At 42.7% G+C, this 27,741-nt stretch overlaps 1 protein-coding gene across 13 annotated transcripts in view; it reads left to right on the top strand.

Annotated features, from left to right (window-relative positions):
• NEO1 (neogenin 1) overlaps window positions 1–27,741 on the top strand; it is a 373,996-nt gene that overhangs the window by 85,601 nt on the left and 260,654 nt on the right. For all 13 annotated transcript variants that reach the window (XM_084905496.1, XM_084905495.1, XM_084905494.1 and 10 more), the window contains exon 2: window positions 12,684–13,001. In XM_084905496.1, coding sequence (XP_084761622.1) covers window positions 12,684–13,001 — 318 coding nt within the window. The remainder of the gene's footprint in view (window positions 1–12,683; window positions 13,002–27,741) is intronic.

The following is a 27,741-nucleotide window of genomic DNA, read 5'->3' as shown; positions in this document are numbered from 1 at the left end:
TCCGGCTCCGTCCTCTCCACGCGCCGCGTGTCTCCGTACCTTAGGCTTTTACAGCTCCTCCGCGCTTCCTTCTGGTTTTCTCCTTGCTTCTTGTTGTAGGATTTCCAGTCAGTCGACTTTCCTGTAGTTCTGGGTAATGTCCATTTTATATTTTAGTTGTATTTTATTGAAATTGTTGTGTGCGGCTGCGGCTAGTTGCCTACCCGAGCAGCCATCTTGGATTCTCCTCAATATACTTCTATATGTAGGCTTTTTAATCTAGTTCATTATATATGCCAAGTTTTGTACTAAATATAAAAAGAGAAACATTTTAAGTCATTTGTTCTCAGGTAGATTTTTTTTTTTTCTTTCTGTTTTTCTTTGATGCTATGGTATCTTTGTGCAGTGGGGATTTTCTGTGGTGGTTGTGATAAAAAGCAAATACCATGCAAAAGTCATTGTGAAGCAGGAAATGAGGATGATGGTAGTATCCAATTTGATTTCAAGGTTTGAGAACTTGTGCAGCCCAATAGGTGCACATATCCTATATAATTAAAGCTCAGTGACTGAAACATTGGAATGACCAGAATGACCATGGATCCTCACCCCAGCTGGCAGCCCCCCAGCAAGTGATTAAGGGCGATCAGGTAGGCAGGCAGAGTGGTTAGGGGTGACCAGGCAGTTAGGCGCAAGTGTCCCAGATTGCAAGAGGGATGTCTGACTGCTGGTTAAGGTCTGCTGTGCTGTGGAACTAATAGGCAGACATCCCCTGTATGGTCCCAGATTTCAAGAGGGTGCAGGCCAGGCTGAGGGACCCCCACACCCATTCACAAATTAGAGGCCTATGCACTGGGCCTCTAATACATATAAAAGCCAAGTGGCTGGAATGACAAGACTGACGGTTCACTACGATGCACACTGTGGCCGGCCAACTGGCCTGATCAGGGGCGGCCTCTCCCCCTGGCTGGCCCTCAAATGGCCCCCATCAGGGTGGGCTAGCTGGACCCTACCTGTGCATGAATTCATGCACCAGGCCTCTACCTCGTTTCCCTGAAAATAAGACATCCTCTGAAAATAAGACCTAGCGCATGGAAAGATAAGACATCCCCTGAAAATAAGACCTAGCACAACTTTGGGAGAAAAATTAATATAAGACACTGTCTTATTTTCGGGGAAACAGGGTAGTATCCTATAGTAACTAATTCATGAAGTTAAATTTTTAAAAATTTATGTGTATTACTTTTCAAAAGGGTACTAACTTGTCCTATATAATAAAGAGGTAATATGCAAATTAACCCTATGACCAGGCTGGCAGGAGGTTAGTGAGAGATGACCAAACGACTGAACAAGCAGGCTGGGTGTGGCAAACTGGCTAGCAAGGGGGTTAGTGAGGGATGACCAAGCAACTGAACAGCAGGCTGAGTGAGGCAATCAGGCCAGTGTTGGGGGAGAGGGGTTGAGGGGTGAGCAGGCCAGCACTGGGGTCAGTTTGGGGCGACCAGACTGGCAGAGGGTCAGTTAGGGTTGACCAGGTTGGCAGAGAGAGGCTGTTGGCGACCAAGCAGGCAGGCAGGTGAGCGATGAGGAGCTAGCAGTCCAGGATTGTGAGAGGGATCTCTAACTGCCAGAGATTGGGCCTAAACCAGCAGTCAGACATACCCCAAGGGGTCCCGGATTGGAGAGGGTGCAGGCCTGGCTGAAGGGGACTTCCCCCCCGCACCCCCTGTGCACGGCCTCTAGTTAGAATATAAATACTTATCATTTGTGTGAGTCTAATAGAACTGTTAGATATTTCTTTTAGAGTAGAGAATTTTTGAAAAAAAATTACTGAGAAAATAAGGGCACCAGGAGCTGAGAAAGTTGAAGAACTCTCTGCCTTAAACAAATTATTATAAACTAGAGGCTTGATGCACAAAAATTCATGCAAGAGTAGGCATTTCTTTCTCTGGCTGCTGTCACTGGCTTCCCTCTTGCACCCGGGACCTAGGCTTCCCTCATCTGACCACTGACAGGCACCTGGGACCCGGACTGCTTCCCTTATCAGGCCACCTGTTGGCACCCGAAACCCAAGCTGGCTTACCTCTGGTCACCCGCAGGCACCCTGGATTAGGGCTGGCTTAACTCTGGCTGCCTTGCAGGCATCCAGGACCTGGGCTGGCTTACCTCCAGCCCTGGCTTCGTCAGGAAGTATGACCAGAATGATCTTCAGAATATTATCTGGTCTAATTAGCATATAACCCTTTTATTATTATAGATACCTGCATTTAAAGATTAAGAACATTTGAAGTGTGAAATGGAGGTAGAATACTGTATTTTATGTCTGCTTATAATAGGGTGATCTAATCTTGTCTGGACATCAGGGACAGACAGCATTTTTGAGAAAGTGATATTTAAGCTGAGCTTAAAGGAAGACTAGGAATTACTTGGAGAAGGATGGTGGTGGGAATACTTTGTGTGAAGAGGGCAAGAGATGTGGGGACTGACAGCAGGGGCGGGAGGGGCTGGAAAGTCACAGACCAGGTCACAGTGACATGAAATCCATTTAAGGAGCCCTGTCCTGTATTGCTCAGTGGTTAGACATCAGCTGGTGCACCAAAGTGTCTTGGTTTTGATTCCTGGTCAAGGGCATGTACATGGCTTACAGGTTTGATCCTAAGCCCCAGTCTGGGTGCTTTGGGAGGCAACTAGTCAATCAGTGTGTCTCTCTGACATCTATTTTTCTCTCCTCATCCCCCTTCCACCTTCTCTCAAAATCAATGGAAAAAATATCTTTGGGGGAGGATTAACAACAACAACAAAGAGTTTTAAGACTTGAATAATCAATTTCATATTCATCAAATAGGTATGAAAAGACCCCCCTCATGGTATTTGGGAAAGGTTGATTAGTTTGTTTGGAATTTCCTTGTCATTTTAAGTGTTGGGAAAGCATTAAAATAAGTTAGTATTGTTTCCTTTTCTCTTTCACTGTATTTTGCATTTATTTAGAACTATTCTTTCATCATGTAATGAAGAATTAGTGTCATCCTTAAATTCATAATGTAAATAATCCTATCTAATAAAGAGGGAATATGTTAATTGACTGCCAAGCCCTCACAAGATGGCAATGCCCAGTCCCCTAACCCCACCTCATCTAGCCAGAGTTCCCCAGTCCCCTCAGTCTCGCCTCATCCAGCCTCAGTCTCCAGTCCCCTCAGCCCTGCCTCATCCAGCCTCAGTCTCCCAGTCCTCTCAACCCTGCAGGGGGAGGCAGTTGGGGGTGATTGGGCCAACAGGGGAGTGATTAGGTAGCCAGCAGGCTGGTAAGCAGAGTGGTTAGGGGGCAATCAGGCAGGCAGGCGAGTGGTTAGGAGCTAGCAGTCCTGGGATTGGGCCTAAACTGGCAGTCAGACATCCTCTGAGGGTTCCCAGATTGGAGAAGGTGCAGGCTGGGCTGAGGGACACCCCACCACCACCCCTGTGCATGAATTTCATGCACTCGGTCTCTAGTCTATAATAATAAAAGCATAATATGCTAATTAGACTGAACATCCTTCCAGATGTCCTTCTTCCAGACAAAGCTACAGCAGGAAGGGACTGAAGCAGAGGCCTGAAGCCATGGTGGCAGAGGGGGCCAAGCCCCTTGCATGAATTTTATAAATAAAATTCGGGCCTCTAGTTTATAAATAAAGGGTTGTGTAGATATATTTAAAAGACAGCCTGTTTATTTATTGGCCTAAACCTCACAGATTACTCACGTGAAGAAATATTATTACTTTCTCTGGCTGAAAATACAAGGTTTGTAGCAAATATATATTTTTTTAAATTACGTTCTTCCCATGTTCAAAGAACTGGCCAAGGACTTAAGAAATTGAACTGATTCCTCCTGTGCTCTTTACATCAGAATGAATTCTAGATGAAGATCAAATATGTATCTAGAAAATGGAACCACAAAAGTACTAGCATAAAATCAAGTTTTTATAATCTTGTGATATTTTAAAGTATACATAAAGAAAACATTTTAAAGTATAACAGATTTTTGGAGTTAAAATTTATTTTCTTAGTACTGAAACCAAAATGTAGGGTGTGAATCTGAGTTCCTTGTCTAGTGAAATTGAAGAATGAAGTCACAGACAAAACTATAATAGTTAGTGGAACCAAAATTTATTGGGAGAAGCCAGTCCTGGAAAAAGTGCAACTGGGGTTCCAGGACCAGGCCAGTGTCCAGAGCTTCCTTTCCATTCACAGTCGGGTGATAAAGTCCGTTAATCCATGTGTAGAATACCATATGGCCATAAGCCACACGGGTTTAGGGGAGCATGTCTCCTACCATCAACCCAAGAATCTAGAACAGTGATTCTCAATCTTCCTAATGCCGTGACCCTTTAATACAGTTCCTCATATTGTGGTGACCCCCAACCAGAAAATTATTATTATTTTTTTTTAAATCAATCTTTATTGTTCATATTATTACAAAGGTTCCTCATTTCTTCCCCCCTCCACCAGGTTCCCTCCCCACCCTCCGCCCCCTCCCAATCCCCCATTGTCCTCATCCATAGGTGCACAGTTTATGTTCAGTCTCTTCCTCCCTCCCTTTCCCCGATAGTAAATCCCTTTTCAGATAGTAAATCTGTTACTTAGCATTTTCTCATATCAATAATACCTCCACATGCCCAATGATACACTTCACACAAAAGACATTTCCAAATAGGTCAACCAGCCTCATCCAGGCCCCACCCAAGGCACTCACAGATCAACACCCCAGCGCTATACTAACTCAACACATCCAGATCTAAGCCTTCATCACTTGATTCAGCAGACCCTCAAGTTCCCGCAAAAGTTTCCAGCCATGTCTGAGAGGCAGCCGTGGGCAGGTACAGGCGAGGAGCGAGCTGTTTCGGGCCTGGCTGCTCCGGGCCTGGCCTCTGTTGCTCTGGTTCGTTCCACAACCAGCTGCTCCGGGTCTGGTCACTGCCGCTCCCGACCTAGTTGCTCTGGACTTGGCTGTTGCTGCTACAGGCCTGGCCGCACCCGACCCGGCTGCTCTGGGACCGGTTGCTCCGGTCCCGGCCGCTCTGGGCCTGGCCGCTCCCAGCCTGACAGCCGCTGCTCCGGGCCTGGCCGCTCCCAGCCTGGCAGCTGCTGCTCCGGGCCTGGCCGCTCCCAGCCTGGCAGCCACTGCTCCTGGCCTGGCCGCACCAGACCCGGCTGCTCCGGGTCTGGCCGCTCCCAGCCTGGCAGCTGCTGCTCCGGGCCTGGCCGCTCCCAGCCTGGCAGCCGCTGCTCCGGGCCTGGCCGCACCAGACCCGGCTGCTCCGGGCCTGGCCGCTCCCAGCCTGGCAGTCGCTGCTCCGGGCCTGGCCGCACCAGACCCGGCTGCTCCGGGCCTGGCCGCTCCCAGCCTGGCAGCCGCTGCTCCGGGCCTGGCCACACCAGACCCGGCTGCTCCGGGCCTGGCTGCTCCCAGCCTGACAGCTGCTGCTCCGGGCCTGGCCGCTCCTAGCCTGGCAGCCGCTGCTCCAGGCCTGGCCACACCAGACCCAGCTGCTCCGAGCCTGGCCGCTCCCAGCCTGGATGCTCCGTGCTTGGCTACTGCTGTTCTGGGCCTGGCTGCTCCCAACCCGGCTGCTCTGGGCCGGGCTTCTCCGGGCCCAGCCACTCCGTGTCTGGGTGTTCCTGGACTGGCCACCCTGGGCTTGGCCGCCTCTGCCTCAGGCCTGGCTGTCACTGCCCCAGGTCTGGCTGCTCCAGTGCTGGCCGTTGATGCTCTTGTTCTGGCTGCTGCTGCTCTGGGGCCTGGCCACTGCTGCTCCGGGCCCAGCTGCCACTGCCTTGTGCCTGGCCACTCTAGGCCTGGTCGCCGCTGTTCCAACATTCTGTCCCTTTTTTCTCTTTTTTTTTTCTTTTTTAAAAAACAAAACAAAACGCATTTATGTTGCAATGTTGGCTGGTGCATTGAGTTCTGACTTAGTCTTTGATTTTTCAAGATCTTCTTTGTATTCTTTCTTAAGTAATTTTACTATCATTTGCTCTCACTTGATTTCTTCACATTGAGAACTTCTTTGGTTTCTTCCTCCTTGTCCTGGGAGCTCAGCAGGTTGGCCTGTGGCACCCCTTTGTTCTCCGCGGGCTCCCGCGCTGCTCCAGCCTGTTGCCGGGGTCGGTGCCGCCCAGGAAGCAGCCCCCATCCTTGGCTCCATTGCCAGCGCTCAGCAGTCGAAGGCTCAGGGGCACCCCCCCCCCCACTGGGGGCCCCGTCGCCTGGCTCCTTTCTGGCGCCAGGCTGGCCGGTGTCCGGCAGGGGCTCCTGCTCCTCGTGGCGTTCCTCCAGTCTGGAGCTTTCTTTCTCCCTCCCACTAGGGGAGGCCAGGATCAGAGTCAACAGACTGTCCTCTGCGCACAGTGTGCGGGACTCTGGGGGCTCGGCCTTTTGCCGCGCTCCCAGGACTCCACCTCACAGCTCCGTCTCCCCCTGCCCGAGCCTGGGTTCCCAGGGACTGGCCCAGACCTGGAGTTCGGGGCGGTCTGGACTGAGGCTCAGAGCTGCCGCCGGAGGCTTTGTTTCTTCCGGCTAGGGTAATCCAGCATCAGAGTCAACATTCAGTCCTCTGCGCGCCATGTGCGCGCGACTCCGGGGGCCCCCGCATTTCGCTGTCCCCCGGGATTGTCTCCCCCTGCCGGAGCCTGGGTCCCCAGGGTCTGGCACACAACTTGGGGCTCAGCGCTGCCGGTTCGGGGGTTCAGCCCAGGCTGGGGGTTCTATTTCCTTCCTGCTAGGGAACGCCAGGCAGCACCCAGCCCTCTCCTCCTCTCCGGCTGCGACCTCTCCTCGCGCGCGTGCGTGCGAGTGCACAGCATGTCTCTGTACCTTAGGCTTTTTTTCAGCTCCTCTGATTTTCCTTCTGGTTTTCTCCCTCCTTCCTATTGTAGAGTTTTCAGTCAGTCGACTACCTGTAGCTCTGGGCAATGTCCACTCTACATTTTAGTTGTATTCCCTTGAAATTGTTGTGAGCTGCTGCGGCTAGGTGTATACCCGAGCAGCCATCTTCCAGAAAATTATTTGTTGCTACTTCATAACTGTAATTTTGCTACTGTTAATAAATTGTAATGTAAATATCTGTGTTTTCTGATGGTCTTAGGCACATGTGTCAAACACAAGGCCCGCGGGCCAAATCCAGCCCGCCAGGCCTTGCAATGTGGCCCGCACCGCGCTGTCATCACTGCACTCCGCTGTCAGTTTATGACATTGTCAGTTTATGACTGTTCAGTAAACCATTTGGCCCGCGATTTAGGCTGGATTTTAGATTTTGGCCCCTTCTCTGATTGAGTTCGACACCCCTAGTCTTAGGTGACCCTGATAGAGGTTCTCAACCTGTGGGTCTTGTAGAGCCTTTCTCTTTTATGTTTCATAGAAAATTTCACTTTGAACACAATAATGTTTTTTAAACATTTTTATGTATATTTAAATTTTTTTTTTTTTTGCTGACAGTATTACACATATCCTCAAATTCCCCTCCCCCTTTACCTCCCTCCTCCTATCATTTTTAATTTTTTTAGTAAATTCCCTTCCTCCCCTTCCCCTTCCCCTTCCCCTTCCCCTTCCCCTTCCCCTTCCCAGTATCCTTTTAAATAATTTATCTTTATTGTTGATAAAGATACCCCCCCCCCCTCCCCACACACACACGGCTTTCATCACACTATTGTCTGTGTCAGTGGGTAATGCATACATGCATGTAAGTTCTTTGGTTAATCTCTTTCCACTCTGCCCCTCTTCCTTCTGAGATTCCTTAGTCTGTTCCATATCTCTGGGTCTATTTTGTTTGTCAGTTTATTTTGTTCGTTAGATTTCAGATATGAGTGAGATCATGTGATATTTGTATTTTCTCTGACTGGCTTATTTTACTTAGCATAATGGTCTCCAGGTTCATCCATGCTGTTGCAAAGGATAAGAGATTCCTTTCCCTCCCTTCCTCCCTCCCCCCCTTTTTTCTTGTTTTTTCTTTTTTTTTTAAATAGCCACATTCCATTGTATAAATATACCAGTTTTTTAATCCACTCATGTACTGATAAGCATTTGGGATGTTTCCAGATCTTAGCTATTGTAAAGTGTACTGCTATGAACATAGGGGTGCATATATTCTTTCTGATTGGTGTTTTGTTATTCTTAGGATATATCCCCGGAAGTAGGATCATTGGATCAAACAGCAGTACCATTTTTCAATCTTTTGAGGATACTCCATACTGTTTTCTATAGTATCAGTTTGCATTCTCCATATACTTGCCAGCACTTGTAGTTTGTAGTTTCTTAAATATTTTATTATTTCCTATGTACAGATCTTTTACCTCCTTGGTTAAATTTATTCTGAGGTGTTTTGTTGTTGTTGTTGTTTTTTTTTTTCCCCATATATATATACAATTGTCTCCTCCTCCCTTTCTCTTTCCTCCCTCCCCACTCCCTCCTTTCCTTTTAATTCTCACCTTAGGTATGTAAGTTGATTTGAGAGAAAGAGAAAATGTGGACCAGGGGTGGGGAGGGAGACAGAGAGGGGGAGTCATCAGTAAGTTGCCTTTTGTATGCACCCTAGCCTATGCAACCCTAGTCAGGGATTGGCAGGGATTGGTGCCCCAACTGGGGATTGGACCCGCCACCTAGTTATGTGCCCTAACCAGGAATTGAACTGGCATCCTTTTGGTGTACAGACAACGCTCCAACCAACTGAATCACTGGCCAGGAAGGGATTGTTTTTTTTAGTTTTACTTTCTAATAGTTCATTATCATATATAATAAAAGCAACCAGTGACCAAAACAGTAGAATGACGAGAAACCAGGGCAATGACTCAGGCAGACGAGTGGTTAGGGGTGATCAGGCAGGCAGGCAGAGGAGATTAGGGGCAATGAGGCAGGCAGGCAGAGTGGTTAGGGGCGATCAAGCAGGCAGGCAGAGTGGTTAGGGGCAATCAGGCAGGCAGGCAGAGTGGTTAGGAGCCAGAAGTCCTGGATCCCTGTGGATCGGGCCTAAGCTGACAGTTGAACATCCCCCAGAAGGTCCCTGATGGTGAGAGGGTACAGACCAAGGTGGGAGAGACACCCCCCCACTCCCCGTGCACAAATTTTGTGCACCGGGCCTCTACCTCTAGTTGGTGTATAAAAGTGCAACTTATTTCTGAATATTTATTTTGTATCCTGCTACTTTATGGAATTCATTTATCATGTAGTAGTCTTTTTGTGTGGAATTTTTAGGTTTCTCTGTACATAAATTCATGTTTTCTGCAAACAATGACAGTTTTATCTCTTCCCTTTCTAATTTGATTACCTTTTATTTCTTCTTTTTGTCTGATTGCTGTGACTAGTACTTCCAGTACTATGTTGAGAGTGATGAGAGTGGCTATCCCTATTTTATTCCTGATTACAAGGGAAATGCTTTTTAGTTTTTCCCAATTGAGTATGATGTTGGCTGTGGATTTGTTATATATAGCCTTTATTATGTTGAGATATGTTCCCTTTATTTCCACTTTGCTGAGAGTTTTTATCATATATGATCTCACTCATATGTGGAATCTGATGAGCAAAAATAGACCCAGTGACATAGAAACATCAATTTTTTTTTCATTTCTATTTGTCTGAAATACATTTTTCCACCCTTTTATTGTACTTTCAGACTTCGTGTATCTTTTCATTCTGAGGTGTTTCTTTTTTTTTTAATCTGTTCAGCAACCCTATGTCTTTTGATTGGAGCATTTAATTTATATGCATTTAAAGTGATTATCAATAGGTATGTATTTATTGCCTATAACTATGTTCTCCCCTCCCGCCCCCCCTTCTTAATGAAGTTTCTAACATTTCTTGTAATACTTGTTTGCTGGTGATGAACTTTAATTTTTCTTGTCTGGGAAGCTCTTTATTTCTCCTTTAATTTTAAATGATATTCTTGCTAGGCAGAGTAGTCTTAGTTGTAGGTTTTTGCTTTGCATCACTTTGAATATTTGATGCCAGTTGGTCCCTTCTGGCTTAAAATGTTTTTGTTGAGAATTCAGCTGACAGTCATATGGGAGCTTCTTTTGTAGCTGCCATAATTAACTTTCTTTCTCTTGCTCCTTTTAAGATTCTCTTTGTCTTTAACCTTTGCCATTTTAATTGTGATGTGTCTTGGTGTGGGCCTCTTTGGGTACATTTTGTTTGTAACTTGCTGCATTTCCTGGACTTGTCTTTTTCCTTCACAAGGTGGGGAAAGTTTTCAGTCATTATTTCTTAAAATAGGTGCTCAATTCCTTGCTCTTTCTCTTCTGGTTCCCTTAATATTTACCTTATTTAAATTTCATTTTTCTGTTCGTTGTTCTGCATTGTTGTTTTCTGCTACTTTGTCTTTCAGATTTCCAATTTGATACTCTGTGTCATCCCACCTCCTCTTGAGATATATATATATGTATATATATATATATATATATATATATATATATATTCTTCATTTAAGATATTGTATTCTTTATTTAGGAATTGTTCATTTTTATCATTTCTGTTCTTTTTTATTTTAAATCTCTTTTTTCAGTTCTCACTGAGTTCACATATTCTTGGCTTAAGTTCATTGAACATCCTTATAGCCATTGTTCTGAATTCTGATAGATTGCTTGCCTATTTCATTTAGTTATATTTCTGGGGATTTCTCTTATTTTTTTATTTTTCATTTGGAACGTGCTTTTTGTCTCTCTGTTTTAGCTTGCTGTCTTGATTTGTTTTGTACATTAGGTAGATCTACTCTGCCACCCAGTGTTAGTATGGTGGCCTTATGTAGTAAGTGTCCTGTGGAGCTTAGTGGTGCAATCAAGCAAGTGCTCCAGGAATGTTCCTTGTTGAAATTTCCCATTGCAATTTAGACTTGAATGCTATTGGTCCATCTGTCAATAGAGTGGGCCCTCAGGCTGGCTGACTGAGGATTGATCCTCACCAGCTTCTGAGTGAGGGCTGACCCCACGAAGTAGATTTGTCCCCAGCAGTGCCTGGTATGTGCTGAGATCTTTGGGTATGCTGCTTGTGGAGCTAATTGAGTATGATCTGATATGGTCTGATGTCTGTCATCAGGTGTGTTGTTCTGGGGCCTCTTGTGAGGGACTCTGGGACAAGTCAGTGTTAGGCACTGCCTGTGACTGTCCCTGGGCCACCTTTCTCTTGCTCCTTTTAAGATTCTCTTTGAATTGGAGCTATAAAGCAATCTACACTTTATGGCTGCTTTTGCTAGAATCAGAATGCATGGGAGGGGTCAAGCTACCCACCAACATTTTCTTACATCAGTGCAGAGCCTGGGGGCTGGTCTGTAAAAGATCCAAAGCACCCTAATAACTGCATTCTTCTCACTGCCTGTTAGGTTCAGTCACTTAAAGAGCATCTGGTGGTACATGAATTGCATGAGGTAGTTTTCAGTGCATCACCAGGTAGGAATGAGTGGTCACTAGATTGATACAGATTCAACCTCAGCACTGGTGCTGGTTTTGAGGCCACTCAGTAAAAGCCTTAGGATACAAGGCCAGCTGCCACCCATTGGGTGCCCATGGGTCTTTGTGGAAGGCAACAGAGTTCATCAGGCCGAAACATAGCAAGATCTGGCCATGTGTGGTGAGGGCTTTTCATAGGAATGGTGGCATCTATCAATAGTGCAAGGGAAAAATGGCCCCTACTTGGGAAGCACACAAACTCATTCTCTCCTCCAGTATGCTTGGACTTCTTCAAAAGTCTTTCAAGAAAGTCTTCACCACAGGCCACACAGGTGTGAGCCTGGCATTGCAGGATGACTGCAAGTTGGAAAGATGGGACTAGTGCATTTCTTCAGGCTGATGTGGTATGGAGGGGAGTGGTCACCCTGAAATATGGCATCTGTGGGCAATATGGGGAGGGACTCAGCATAAGGACTCTAGCAGCTGTCCCTTTTGCACGTGCTCTCTTTCTTCCCCCCCTCTATCCCCTCTCTTCCTCTCCTCCCCCTCCTTCTTCCCTTCCTCCTCCTCCTCCTTCTCCCTCTCCCCCTCCCTCTCTTTCTCCCTTCACATGACTCAGTCTCTCCTTTACAGGATTCTAGTTTGCTCCTATCTGCCCTCCCTTGCTGGAGCCTGGCGTGAGTGGCCTCAAATAAGATTTTGTGCCTCGACCCTTTAAGAAGGTGCTTGGGTTTCTAGCAGACTCTTGTTTCTCCTTGGTAGACAGAATCCCTGTTGATTTTTACAGCCACATGTTATGTGGGCTCCTCTTCCCAGCTCTGGTACTCTGGGCTGGGGAGCCTGGCATGGGGTTGAGACCACATGCTCCTCATGGGCGCCTTTGCAGCTGAGATGGCCGGTTCTTTTCGCGTCTCTGCCCTTCCAACCAGTGTGGCTTCTTCTGTAAATCCTTGGTAATAAGACTTCTTTTTCAGCTAGTCTTCAGATGTTTATTCAGTGTGATTGTTCTAAAGTTTAGTTGTAATTACAGTTTGGACATGGGAAGAGATGAGTATAATGTCCACCTCCTCCATGACTATTTTGGATCATTCTTCTAATGTTCCTCTAAATGTCTCAAATTTTGATTTCCTAGTAAAAGATAATATTTATTTATTAGATATTCATAGCAAAATGACTGTATTGATTATCATACCTCCAAAACATAACTATTTGTAAGTAATTTTGGACACATATTTTCTTACTGAAATAGTAGAAGAAAATTTTTCATAACTTTGTTCTTTTTTATTTTATTACTTTTGTAGGATCCAGCATTCGAACATTCACTCCATTTTATTTTCTGGTGGAGCCAATGGATACACTCTCAATTAGAGGCTCTTCTGTTGTATTAAATTGTTCAGCATATTCTGAGCCTTCTCCAAAAATTGAATGGAAAAAAGATGGAACATTTTTAAATTTAGTATCAGATGATCGACGCCAGCTTCTCCCAGATGGGTCTTTATTTATCAGCAATGTGGTGCATTCCAAACACAATAAACCTGATGAAGGTTATTATCAATGTGTGGCCACTGTTGAGAGTCTTGGAACTATTGTCAGCAGAACAGCTAAGCTCACAGTAGCAGGTAAGTTTTGTTAAATGATTCATTTATATTTTCAAAGTTTTATAAAGGGTAAATTTTGATAAAAGCATTATTATCCTAGACTTTTAATTTAACTGGTAACAGCAGATATACTCATTAAATATTTAACAAGTATCAATTGATTATGCATTATGTAGGACTTGCTCAGTGCTGTGGGAAATAAACTTTAGCACTTCCCCCTTTCTGATGATTTAAATGGCGTAAGGTTGCTATCAGAAGTACTGAGCCAATTCTTTTTAACTTAGACCTGACAGAGGAAGTTGTATAGAAAAATTGAGTCACTTTAGTTGCTAACTTTTATCCTATTTTTTTTTTAATTTAAATCAATCTTTATTGTTCATATTATTACAAAGGTTCTTCATTTCTTCCTGCTTCCACCAGGTTCCCACCCCCCATTGTCTTCATCCATAGGTGCCCAGTTTATGTTCAGTCTCTTCCTCCCTCCCTTTCCCCGAGAACAGTCAGTCCATTCCCCTCCCATATCACCTACTCTACTACAATGAACTGCTATTATTGTTCATCAGGTTTTTCAGTCTCCTTTTGTTGTTGTTGTTTTTTTGTTTTTAATTAATAAACTTTTACACTTCTAAGAATAAATTTTAAAATCTAATAATTTTAAACCTTGTTTTTTTTTTTTCTGCCCTGGGAATTGAGAGCAAACTTGTTTACTTGTAAACTTGCCCTTAGGCTATCAAAAGGTGTAGCCATTCAAGTGTAAATGGGCACATTGTTTAAACATAGCTGCTGGTTGGAATTGGATTACCTGTTCTTGGTGGGAAGGGCTTGTCATTCCCTTTCTCCATTAAAATTAAGATGTTAGCTTTAAAACCTCTTTTTGGCAAGAGACCTTAAACTTTCAGAACTTAAAATTTTTCAGATAGTAAATCAGTTACTTAGCATTTTCTCAAATCAATAATACCTCCACATGCCCAAGGATACACTTCAAACAAAAGACATTTCCCAATAGATCAACCAAACTCATCCAGGCCCCACACAAGGCACTCACAGATCAACACCCCAGCGCTATACTAACTCAACACATCCAGATCTATGCCTTCCTCATTTGATTCAGCAGACCCTCAAGTTCCCATAAAAGTTTCCAGCCATGTCTGAGAGGCAGCCTTGGGGCGGAGGCAGGCAAGGAGCGAGCTGTTCCGGGCCTGGCTGCTCTGGGCCTGGCCTCTGTTGCTCTGGTCTGTTCCACAACCAGCTGCTCCGGGTCTGGCCACTGCCGCTCCCGACCCGGCTGCTCCGGGCCTGGCCGCTCCAAGCCTGGCTGCGGCTGCTCTGGGCCCAGCTGCTCCAGGCCCGGCCGCCCCGGGCCTGGCCGCTCCCAGCCTGGCAGCTGCTGCTCCGGGCTTGGCCGCACCCGACCCGGCTGCTCTGGGCCCAGCTGCTCCGGGCCTGGCCGCTCCAGGCCTGGCCGCTCCCAGCCTGGAAGCTGCTGCTCCGGGCCTGGCCACACCCGACCCGGCTGCTCCGGGCCCAGCCGCTCCGGGCCTGGCCACTCCCGGCCTGGCTGCTCCAAGTATGGTTGGTGCTGCTCTGTGCCTGGCTGCTCCCAACCCGGCTGCTCTGGGCCCGGCTGCCCCGGGCCCGGCCGCTCCGAGCCTGGCAGCTCCCGGCCTGGATGCTCCGGGCTTGGCTGCTGATGTTCTGGGTCTGACTGCTCCCAACCCGGCTGCTCTGGGCCCGGCTTCTCTGGGTCCGGCCACTCTGGGCCTGGGTAATCCTGAACTGGCCACCCTGGGCTTGGCCGCCTCCACCTCAGGCCTGGCTGCCACTGCCACAGGTCTGACTGCTCCAGGCCTGGCTGTTGCTGCTCTGGTTCTGACTGCTGCTGCTCTGGTTCTGACTGCTGCTGCTCTGGGGCCTGGCTGTTGCTGCTCCAGGCCCGGTTGCCACTGCCTTGTGCCTGGCCACTCTAGGCCTGGCCTCCGCCGTTCCAACATTCTGTCCTTTTTAAAAAAAAAACAACAACACGCATTTATGTTGCAATGTTGGCTGCTGAGTTGAGTTCTGACTTAGTCTTCGATTTTTCAAGATCTTCTTTATATTCTTTCTTAAGTAATTTTACTATCTTTTGCTCTCACTTGATTTCTTTACATTTAAAACTTCTTCGGTTTCTTCCTCCTTGTCCTGGAAGCTCAGCAGGTTGGCCTGTGGCACCCCTTTGTTCTCTGCGGGCTCCTGTGCTGCTTCAGCCTTTTTATCCTATTTTGCATTACCATTTTAGTATGGCTTTGGAAAACCCGAAGTATAGCCAGATTTCTTTGTGCCTTAACCAAGGAAACAATATTTAATTGGAAAATTCATTTTAAAATCTGTAGGCTGCATATATTAAGGTGAAGAGCAGAAAATTTTAAGGAGAGAAACATTCATTTTCTTATAGCTCATGCTTTAAAAAAAAAAAATCTTTATTGCTGAAAGTATTACATATGTCCCCCTCTGCCCGTGACCCTTCTAGCCTGCCCTGCCCCCTACGTCAGGCCTTCACTACATATTGTCTGTTTCCATGGGTTATACTTATATGCATACAAGTTCTTTGATTGATCTCTTCCCACCAACGCATCCACCCCACCTTCCATTTGTGATATGACAGTCTGTTCCATAATAGACCATCTTTTTTGAAGAACGATGGAAAGTTTTAAAAAATTTAAGGATCTAGGAGAGTAAGATGTAGCTCCTACATAAGTCATATATGTCTTGTATTAGAGACTGGAATTCCTCAGATCAATATTTCTTCATTTAAATACCAGATGAAGTAGTAAGTTTTGGTTAAGTTTTACATTGTTCAAAAGTTATATTATAATTAAGACATATTTATACTCACTTGGTGAAATGCTAACATGTGAAAAAAGAATATAACTGAGACTGTAGTTTCTCTATCATTCTCATTGCAAGCATGGCTCCCTGTTTGTGCTCACTTCAGGTTGTATTTGCTCATTTATTCAGAGTATGATGACTCTTTTCCCCTTTGGAGAACAATACTCAAAGTTGTATTGAGTGCCATAGAAGTGCCATTGTAGTTACTTCATAATTATGGAAAAATAAAGTCAGCTCTCTTGACAATCTGCCTTTTCTTATTTTTAAAATCTCTTTGCCAGGCATTCTCCAACATGTTGATAAATAAGGTAGCATTATGACTGCCCCTATAATGTCACTTAGGTCACCCTCTGTTTATCATTTATGTTTTTAAACTGTTTTAGTCATGACTACTTCCTCAGCTGTACCTCACACCCAATCACCAAATCCAGTGAACTCTTCCTAATTCTCTCCTTGATTCACATTCTCCTTTCTAAGGCTATTCATCATCCCTCACCACAGCCTTCTAATAGTTTGTCAACTTATCCTTTTCTTTCTTCAGTCTATAACCACACTGTTTCTCACATCTTAGTGACTCTCCGGTAACAACATGAGGTTCATGTCTAGACCTCTTGAGTCCTTTCATGAGCTGGCTTCTACTTTTCAGCTTCATTTAAAAAATATATATATATGTTTTATTGATTTCAGAGAGAGAGGAGAGAGAGAAACTTCAGTGATGAGAAAGAATCATTGATTGGCTGCTTCCTGCATGCCTCACACTGGGAATTCGAGCCTACAACCTGGGCATGTGCCCTTGACCCTGCAGTCCACAGGCCAATGCTCTATTCAGTGTGCCACACCAGCTAGGGTCAGTTTCATTTCTTATCACTTCATCCTGTTCCCTGCCTCTAGCACCACAATCACTACATTTTAAGCTGTTGGCAGAACTGAATGTTTTCAGTTCCCTTTGCTTCTCTGCCTCTGACTTTTGTTTATAGCTTTCCCATTGCCTATTAATCTTGTCCTCCACCTTTTCCTCTCTTCTCTCCTAGGCTTGTTCATCCTTCTTCTTAACTTTTATATCTTTCAGGAAGTATTGTTGTTGTTCTTTTAACCAACATCTAAGTAACAGGCAGTTTTAATACAATATGATTAAAATGTTGGCTGCAAGATTCTACAAAAGTGTTGTTTAACATGCTCTTGACCTAAGTATCAGGAGGAAATAATATAGAAATTTTTATAAATTTTTATAAACTAAGAAATAAATAGCAATTTTTTTAATAGTTACATCATATTCACTTATAGATATACTGTAAATTATTTAAAGATCCCCTTTTTGATGAGCAGTCATATGGATATCAATGGTTATCTCAATTGATTTTACCAGAAAAAAAGTCAAAAACTTATACCTTTCTGGTCCTGTCCTTCCTTTCTGGTCCAGGACTACACATCTTACTTAATACTTGTCTTTTTAGACTATTTCAATTTCAAACTGTTATTATTTTTCCTTGTCTCATTGTCTGTCTTATGATGTTATAAGCAATACTATAATGATCAACTTGTAAATCTTTATTTCTATAGAAAAGATTATTAGACTTAGTAATTTTACTAATTGCTGGATCACAGGGTTTACTTCATGTGTGTGTGATTTTAAAAATTGGCACTGGATTGTCTGACAGTTCCTCAAAATGTTGACCACAACCATATGACCGAGAAATTTTATTAGGTATCTAATACTCAAGAGAAGAGAAAAAGATATGTTCACACAACAATTTGTACATGAATGTTTATAGCAGCATTGTTCATAATAGCCAAAAAGTGGAAACAGTATCCATGTCTATCAAGTGAAGAATGGATAACCAAATGCGGTATATTCATATGTGGAATATTATTTGGCAACTAGAGGCCCAGAGCATGACTTTGTGTACCAGTGGGATCCCTCAACCTGGCCTGCAGGATTGGGCCGAAACCGGCTCTCTGATATCCCCTGAGGGATCCTGGATTGTGAGGGAGTGCGGGCTAAGGATCCCACTGGTGCATGATCATTACCAGGGAGGAATGCGAGAGGTTGGTCAGCCTGGGAGGGACTGTAGGAGGGTTCCAGGGCATGTGCGGCCTATCTTGTTCACCCCTGATCGGCTGGACCCCAGCAGCAAGCTAACTCACCAGTTGACTGTCTGCCCCCTGATGGTCAGTGCACATCATAGTGAGTGGTTGAGCAGCCTTAGCATATCATTAGCATATTATGCTTTGATTGGTTGAACAAACGACTGAATACTTAGCGTATTAGGCTTTTATTATCTACTAGAGACCTGGTGCACGAAATTCATGCACTGGGAGTGAGGGGTGTCCCTCAGCCCAGCCTGCACCGTCTCCAATCTCAGACATCCTTCTCAAAACCCGGGATTGTTGGCCCCCAATCGTTTGCTTGTCTGTCTGCCAGCCTGGTCATCCCTAACCACTCCTCTGCCAGCCTGATAGACACCTAACTGCTCCCTTGCCATCCCAATTGCCCTCATCTGCCCTCCCCTGCTGGCTCAGTCACCCCCAACTGCCCTCCCCTACCAGTCCAGTAGCCTCCAACTGCCCTCCCCTGCTGGCCCGATTGCCCCCAACTGCCCTTGCTTGTCAGCCAGTTGCCCTCATCTGCCCTCCCCTGCTGGCTCAGTCACCCCCAACTGCCCTCCCCATCAGTCCAGTAACCTCCAACTACCCTCCCCTGCCAGTCCAGTCACCCCCAACTGCCCTCCCTTGCTGGCTTGGTTGCCGCTAACTGCCCTCCCCTGCTGGGGAGTGATGCAAGTGAGTACAAGGCTTTTGGGGGAAGATAAAATGTTCTAAAATTATAGTGATGGTTGCACAACTCTGCATATACTAAAACCATTGTATTGTGTATTTATTTTATTTTATTTTATTTTTAAAAATAAATCTTTATTGTTCATATTATTACAAATGCTCCTCATTTTTCCCCCTTCTATGCTCCCCTTCACCAGGTTCCCACCCCACCCTCTGTCTTTTCCCTACCCCCCATTGTCCTTATCCATAGGTGCACAGTTTATGTTCAGTCTCTTCCCACACTCCCCCTTTCCCCAAGAATCGTTAGTTCACTCCCCTTCCATGCCTCTGGTTCTGTTATATTCACCAGTTAATATTGTTCATCAGATTTTTTAATTCCCTTGGTTTTTAGATTCACTTGTTGATAGTTACGTATTTCTAGTTCATAATTTTTATCTTTATTTTCTTCCTCTTCCTAAAGAACCTCCTTCAGCAATTCATATAATTCTGGTTTGGCAGTGATGAACTCCTTTAGTTTTTTTTAATTTGTGAAGTTCTTTATTTGGCCTTCAATTCTGAGTGATAGCTTTGCTAGGTAGACTATTTTGAGGTATAGGTTCTTGCTATTCATCACCTTCAATATTTCTTGCCATTCCCGTCTGGCCTGCATAGTTTCTGTTGAGAAATCAGCTGACAATTGTACGAGTGCTCCTTTATAGGTAACTACCTGCTTTGCTCTTGCTGCTTTTAATATTCTCTCTTTGTCTTTTGCTCTTGGAATTTTAATTATGATGTGTCTTGGTGTGGTCCTCTTTGTATTACTTTTGTTTGGGGTTCTGTGTGCTTCCTGGACTTGTAAGTCTAATTCTTTCACCAGGTGGGGGAAGTTTTCTGTCACTATTTCTTACAGTATGTTTTCGGTATCTTGCTCTCTCTCTCTTCTTCTGGGACCCCATAATTCTGATGCTGGTTCGCTTGAAGTTGTCCCAGAGGTTTCTTACATTATCTTCAACTTTCTGGATTCTCCTGTCTTCTTGCTTCTGCAGAGGAGTGTCCTCTGGGTCTTTGTGTTCCAAATCTTTGAATTGGATCTTGCGATCTGCCATTCTATTTTCAGGACTCTGTATAATATTTTTTATTTCAGACAATGTATTCTTTATTTCTAGTTGATCCCTTTTTATTTCTAGTTCATCCCTTTTCATATCCTCATAGGTCTCGTTTTATTTTATTGGCCTTTTCTAGGAAATTCTTGAAAAACCTTATAAGGGTGGTTTTGAACTCTATATCTAGTTGCTTTTTGTCCTCCATTTCTTTCGTTTGTGATATGTTTCCTTGTTTGGGCATTTTCGCTGCTTCCTGTATTGTGCATTTTAAATAGTAAACTTTATGCTATTATAAATTGTATCTCAGTAAAACTTAAAAAAAAAAAAAAAAGATATTGCCAAATTGCCATTCTAAAAGACTATTGGTCAGAGTTCTTTGGTTGCAAGCAATAGGAACTGATTGTGGCCAGTCAAGAAGAGGGATTTTTGAAAGAATATTCAGTAGGCAGTTCATGGAATTAAATATGAGCGGTCTTTTTCTCTGGGCTCTCTTATTTCTCCACAGCAGAAAATAGTTGGAGCTCAGAGGTGGGCAACTGTGTGTTTTAAATACAGACTTTGTATCCTTCTGGGCAGCTCCATTCCCACCCTTTTTTTCTTCTGCATTTTTTCCAAGGCAGTAGGACACAGTGAGCTCCCGCTTGTGCACATTTTCTGCCTCAGTGTCAGTTACTAGTTCCTCTATCTGCTTTCTTTATTCAGAATCTTGTAGAAATTGCAGTCTGCAGACTAACCGTACGTAGTTGTAGGTTTTTGTTTTTAAAACTTACTCATTTTCAGGAGACCTAAGGAGGAAGAATATTTTGACGTTAGAAAAAAATAGAACTAGCTCTTGGTTTCATTCTAAATTACTTTTCCTTTTGTCCTTTTTGTTCATTCCTGTGTTTATTTTTATTTCCTTCTAATTGTATGATTTCTGAAAGGTAGATATTTGATTAATTTTATTTTTATTTCTTTTCTTCAAAATCCCCTTGAAACAAAAAATAAAAATTTGTGACACAGCAAGACAACCTGCACATATGTGTCGTTTACATATGGACTAATTAACCATCATAAAAATAAAAGATTTTTAGTTGTTTCTCATAATTTGTTTGTTAGTTTTTAAAGAAACATTTTATTGTATTCTGAGCATGTAAGAGTAACTTTTTAGATATTGTTGTTAGTAATAGTGCATATATTTATGGAGTATTTATGTCCAGGCAGTATTCACTATATGAATTATGTAAGTATTAGTTAAGTGTTTAACATTTATAACAACATTGTGAGAGCTGTTACTGTTCTAATTTTACTAATGAAGAAACTGAGGCTTAGAGTAGGTAACTTGCCAACATCACAGTTACAAACGAAGTTGTGCAGTTAGGTTCAGTGCAGATTGTAACTCATGGTTGCCAATCTTTCAGAACTCATGGACCACTGGTTGGCGACCGCTGCTATATAGAGAATTTATGACTGCAATTTTGGTTAATATTTGATTTCGAAGTAATTTCAAACCTATGGATGTTTGCTGTGGGTTTATCACATCATCCCAAATATCCACCTACCTAAGTACATTATTTTCTGAATGTTTTTCTGAAGTATTAAAAGTTCCAAATATTGCCGTACCTAAATAATTTCCTGTACGTTTTCTTTTTCTTTTATTTTTATTAAGGTATTATATGTGTACATATCTTTCCATTGCCCCCCCCCCCCCGAGTTTTTCATCCATTGGTTTTGCTAATATGCATACGTACAAGACCTTCGGTTGATCTCTTATCTCCCCCAGATCTCCCTATCCTCCCTGCTGTAATTCGACAATCTGTTTGTTGCTTTACTGTCTCTGTATCTATCTTTTTGTTCATCAGTTTATAATGTTCTTTATTATCCATAAATGAGTGAGGTCATATGGTGTTTCTCTTTCATTGACTGGCTTATTTCACTCAGAATGATGTTCTCCAATTCCATCCAGGTTGCTTCAAATGATGAGAATTCCTTCTTTTTTTATGGCAGCATAGTATTCCATTGTGTAGATGTACCATAGTTTTTTGATCCAGTCATCTGCTGATGTGCATCTAGGCTGTTTCCAAATCCTAGCTATTGTAAATTGTGCTGCTATGAACATAGGGATGCATATTTCCTTTCTGATTGGTGTTTCTGGTTTCTTAGGATATATTCCTAGGAGTGGGATTTCTGGATCGAATTGGAGTTCCATTTTCAGTTTTTTGAGCAAACTCCATACTGTTCTCCACAGTGGTTGCACCAGTCTGCATTCCCACCAGCAGTGCAGGGGGATTCCTTTTTCTTCCCAACCTTGCCAACACTTGTCGTTTGTTGATTTGTTGATGTTAGCCATTCTGAAATCTGATGGTACCGCATTGTTGTTTTAATTTGCATCTCTCGGATAATTAGTGACTTTGAGCATGTTTTCATGTGTCTCTTGGCCCTTATTCTGTCTTCTTTTGAAAATATTCTATTTAGGTCCATTGCCCATTTTTTAATTGGATCATTCATTTTTCTTTTATTTAGTTGTACAAGCTGTCTGTAGATGTTGGAGATTAAACCTTTATCAGTGATAACGTTTGCAAATATGTTTTCCCGTACAGTGGGCTTTCTTGTTGTTTTGTTGATGGTTTCTTTTGCTGTAAAAAGCTTTTTATTTTGATGTAGTCCCATTTATTTATTTTCTCTTTAGCTTCCATTGCTCTAGGGGCAGTATCAGTGAAGAAGTTCTTTTGGCATATGTCAGAGATTTTGCTACCTGTGGATGCCTCTTGTATTTTTATGGTTTCCCGTCTTATGTTTAAATCCTGTATCCATTTTGAGTTTATTTTTGTTTATGGTTTAAGTTGGTGATCTAGTTTCATTTTTTTGCAAGTGTCTGTCCAATTTTTCCAACACCATATATTGAAGAGACTGTCTTGATTCCATTGTATGTTCATATCTCCTTTATCAAATATTAACTGAGTATAGAGGTTTGGGTCTATATCCGGATTCTCTATCTATTATATTGATCTACCGTATATGTCCGTTCTTGTGTCAGTACCAGGCTGTTTAGAGAACAGTGGCTTGTAATACAGCTTGAAATCTGGTATTGAGAACCCTCATACTTTATTTTTCTTTCTCAGGATTGCTGTGGCTATTTGGGGGTCTTTTTTTTTTTACAGATTAATTTTTCGAGTGTTCTTTTTAGGTTTGTGAAGTATGCCGTTGTTATTTTCATGGGGAGTGCATTAAACCTATAAATTGTTTTGGGATGTATGGACATTTTGATGATGTTGATTCTACCAATCCATGAACATGGTATGTTTTTCCATCTGTTTACATCTTGCTCTATCTCTTTTTTCAGTGTCATGTAGTTTTCCGCATATACCGTATTTTCCGGCGTATAAGACGACTCCCTAGTTTTACAGTTAAAAGGTAGGTTTAGGCCTATATTCACTGTATAAGACTACCCCCCACTTCCGAGGCAACACCAGTTCTTTTTTTATTAGACCGCCTCTCTGACTCTGGCCAATCTGAGCAGGCTTTTTACTATAACACAGTGTAGCTTCGGGTACAGAACATGTATAATTTGCATGCATAAAAAGCCTGCTTGGATTGGCCAAAGTCAGAGAGGCGGTCTATTAAAAAAAGAACTGGTGTTGCCTCGGAAGTGGGGGGTAGTCTTATACAGCGAATATAGGCCTAAACCTATGTTTTAACTGTAAAATTAGGGGGTCGTCTTATACGCCGGCAAATACAGTAGGTCTTTTATCTCCTTAGTTAAGTTTATTCCTAGGTATCTTAGTTTTTTTGGTGTGATGGTAAATAGGATTGCTTTTTTAGTCTCTGTTTTTGTAAGTTCACTGTTGGTGTATAGAAATGCCATAGATTAATTGTGTTAATTTTGTATCCTTCTACCTTGCCAAATTCATTTATTAAGTCTATTAGTTTTTTGATGGAGTCTTTTGTTTTTTTATGTACAATATCATGTCATCTGCAAATAAGGATAACTTTACATCTTCTTTTTTAATTTGGATGCCTTTTATTTCTTCTTCTTGTCTAATTGCAATGGTTATTACTTCCAGTACTGTGTCAAACAGGAGTGGCGAGAGTAGGCATCCCTGTCTTGTTCCTGTTCTTAGAGGGAATGATTTTAGTTTTTGCCCATTGAGTATAATGTTGGCTGTGGGTTTATTATATATAGCTTTTATTATGTTGAGGTATGATCCGTCTTATTCCCAACTTGTTGAGAGTTTATATCAGGAAAGAGTGTTGGATTTTATCAAATGCTTTTTCTGCATTGATTGATATGACTTTATGATTTTTATCTCTCAATTTGTTTATGTGATTTGTATCACGTTTACTGATTTGCGGATATTTTACCATCCTTGCATTCTCGGAATAAATCCTACTTGGTCATGGTGTATGATCTTTCTGATGTTCTGCTGGAGCCGATTTGCTAGAACTTTGTTGAGGATTTTGGCATCTATGTTCATGACGGATATTGGCCTGTAATTCTCTTTCATTGTGTTGTTTATCTCGTTTTGGTGTTAGGGTGATGCTGGCTTCATAGAAGGAGTTTGGAAGTGTTCTTTTCTCTTGAAGTTTTTGGAATAGTCTGAGGAGGAGGGGTTTTAGTTTTTCCTTGAATGTTTGGTAAAACTCTCCTATGAAGTCATCTGTCCCTGGGCTTTTGTTTGTTGGAAGCTTTTTGATGACTGTTTCAATTTCTTCCAAAATCACTGGTCAGTTGAGATTGTTAGATTCTTCCTAATTGAATTTTGTTAGGTTATATTTTTCTAGGAATATGTCCATTTCCTCCAGGTTGTCCAGTTCATTGGAATAGAGTTGTTCGTAGTATTTTTTTTTTAGCAAACCTTTATATTTGGGGGGGGGGGGGGGGGGGCGCCTGTTGTTATTTCACCTCTTTCATTTTTGATTTTGTTTATTTGAGTCTTCTCTCTTTGTTTCTTGGTTAGCCTGGCTAGAGGGCCATCAATCTTGTTCATCCTTTGAAAGAATCAGCTCTTGGTTTTGTTGATCTCATGTATTGTTTCTTTTTGGACTCTATATCATTTATCTCTGCTCTGATTTTTGTCATTTCCTTCCTTCTGCTTACACTGGGCTTTTCTTGTTGCTCTTTTTCTAACTCTTTGAGTTGTAGAGTTAGATAATTTGTTACCTTTTTTTTTTTTTTTTTCCCAATAGGCTTGTAGGGATATGAACTTCCCTCTCAAAACTGCTTTTGCTGTGTCCCATAGATTTTGGATTGTTGTGTTTTCATTGTCATTTGTTTCCAGGATGTTTTTAATTTCTTCCTTGATTTCTCTGGTAACCCAGTCCTTGTTTAATAACATGCTGTTTAGTCTCCATGTGTTTGATTTCTTTGGACTGTTTTTTATTGTAGTTAATTTCCAGTTTTATGCCACTATGATCTTAGAAGATGCTTGATATGATTACTCTGTTTTTGCATTTGAAGAGACTTTGCCTATGTCCCAAAATGTGGTCTATCTTTGAAAATGACCCATGTCCACTTGAGGAGAATGTATATTCTGTGGCTTTGGGGTGGAATGTTCTGAAGATGTCAATTAATTCCATGTGGTCTAGGGAGTCATTTAGGATTGATATTTCTTTGCTGATTTTTTGTTTAGATGGTTTGTCCAAAGGTGACAGTGGGGTATTAAAATCTCCTACTACCCTGTTTCTCCGAAAATAAGACAGTGTCTTATATTAATTTTTTCTCCCAAAGATGCACTAGGTCTTATTTTCAGGGGATGTCTCATTTTTCCATGAAGAAGAATACGGTACCCATTTATTGTTAAATGAAAATAAAGGAAATTTATTATCTGTATACGGTATGGTAGTACGGTAATTGTCAACACAAACCAGACAAACTGTGATTCCTGCAGTATCAAGAATTTACTCATTTATTCAGTGACAATCATGTTATCATCTTCTGGAACATTATCATAACAGTCCAGTTCCTTTATTTCCTGGTGAATTTCTTGTGACTCCATTTCTTTCAGAATCAGTGGACCAAATCTCTCATGTATGAAGGTGGGGGAAGGGGGATCATTTAAAATGACACAAAGGGGGATCAAAGAGGGGAATCAAGATGGCACAGGAGAATCAGAGGGGGGAATTACCATTTTAGTAACCTCCTCTGATCCTCCTGTGTCATTTTAAGTGATCCCTCTCCCGCCACCCCTGTGCCACTGAACACCTTCATCAGACATCCCCCCTACCCCTTTATCAGACATTTACCCCCTGGGTCCTGCCTTGGGACTGTCACGGGGCTTGCTGGGGCCTGGATCTGGGCTGGAGCAGGGTCTGCCACTGACTGAGAACCTTCAGTCATCATGAGGGCAGCCGTGACCATCAAATAGTGTCACCAGAGACAGACCAGCGCTCAGCATCTTTGCCGTGTACCTTCTGCTCTAATCCTCCTGTTCTTCTACACCCATCTGCGAAAGTCTCTTCCTCTCTCTCACCCCACGCTCACTCTGGCCTCTGCTCCGCCTCCACACTGCAGTGATGTCAATACTCTGCATAACGTCACTTGTTGCTAGAGCCTGGGGGGGGGGCCCCTTAAGTTTGGGGGATGCCTTATATTTCACTCAGAAGGAAACCTATAAGAAGTTCTTATTTTCGGAGGATGTTTTCTTTTCGGGGAAACACGGTATGATTGTATTGCTATTAATCTCTCCAGCAGTTTTTTTATGCTTTTGGGTGCTCCTGTATTGGGTGAATATATGTTTACCTGGGTTATTTCTTCTTGTTGGCTTGCTCCCTTTAGTATTATGAAGTGGCGTTTCTTATCTCTTGTAATGTCCTTCACTTTGAGATCTAATTCATCAGATGTAAGTATTGCTACCCCAGCTTGTTTTTCATTTCCATTCGCCTGAAAACCCTTTTCCATCTCTTCACCCTCAGTCTGTGTGCGTCCTTTATTCTGAAATGGGTTTCTTATAGACAGCAGATATATGGATCTTGTTTTCTTATCCAATCAGTTATCCTATGTCTTTTGATTGAAGCATTTAATCCATTTACATTTAAAATTATTATTGATAGATACTTATTTGATGCCATTTTTATTCTATACCCTTGTGTTCCTTCTTCGCTTCCTATTTCTTTATTTTTACAGTAGACTCTTTAGAATTTCTTGCATTGCTCCTTTGGTGGAGATAAATTCTTTTAGTCTTTTTTCGTCTGTGAAGTTCCTGATTTCACCATCAGTTTTGATTGATAGCCTTGCTGGGTATAGTATTCTTGGATTCAGACCCTTCCTTTGCATGACTTCGTATATTTCATCCCATTCCCTTCTGGCCTGATGAGTTTCTGTTGAGAAATCAGTTGCTAGTCTGATGGGGGTTCCTTTATATGTAACTTTTTGTCTCTCTCTGGCTGCTTTTAAGATTCTTACTTTATCATTGGTGTTTGCCAATTTATAATGTGCCTTGGCGTCGGTCTTTTGGGATTCATTTTACTTGGGACGCTGCAAGCATCTTGTATTTGTGTGGGTTTTTTCTTCTCTATCTCAGTAAATTTTTCTGTCGTTATTTCTTGAAATTCGTTTTCCATGTCTTCCTCAGTTTCCTTTTCTTCTGGAATCCCTATCATTCAAATATTGTTTTGTTTTGTTTTGTCCCAAAGCTCTCATAGGGTCTCCTCCTGCTTTTTAATTTTTTTTTTCTAGAAGCTGCTCTAAATGGGTATTTTTTTTTCCATCTTGTTTTCTATCTCAATGATGCAGTCCTCTACTTCTTCTAGTCTACTCTTAATGCTTTCTATTGAGTTCTTCATAGTAGCAATGTCATTTTTCATTTATTCTTGGTTCATCTAAATTTCTTCTTGGTTCTTCTTCATTTCTTCTTGGTTGTTTCTCATATTGTCAAATTTGTCTTCCATTCTTTTTAGCCGTCTTATGATCATTACTCTGAGTTCTTGCTCTGGTAGGTTGCTTGCCTCTAACTCATTTACTTCCTTTTTTGCTGATGCCTGGTTTTCTTTCATGTGCGGGGTATTTTTTTGTCTCCCCATGATCTCTCTTTTCAGGATGTCTGGTTATGTAATTCTTTCCT

Source organism: Pipistrellus hanaki (genome assembly GCF_964339955.1).
Source record: "Pipistrellus hanaki genome assembly, chromosome: 1".
Lineage (NCBI taxonomy): Eukaryota > Metazoa > Chordata > Mammalia > Chiroptera > Vespertilionidae > Pipistrellus > Pipistrellus hanaki.
The sequence above is the reverse complement of the archived record's forward strand: the minus strand, read 5'-3'. Positions and strand labels throughout refer to the sequence as shown.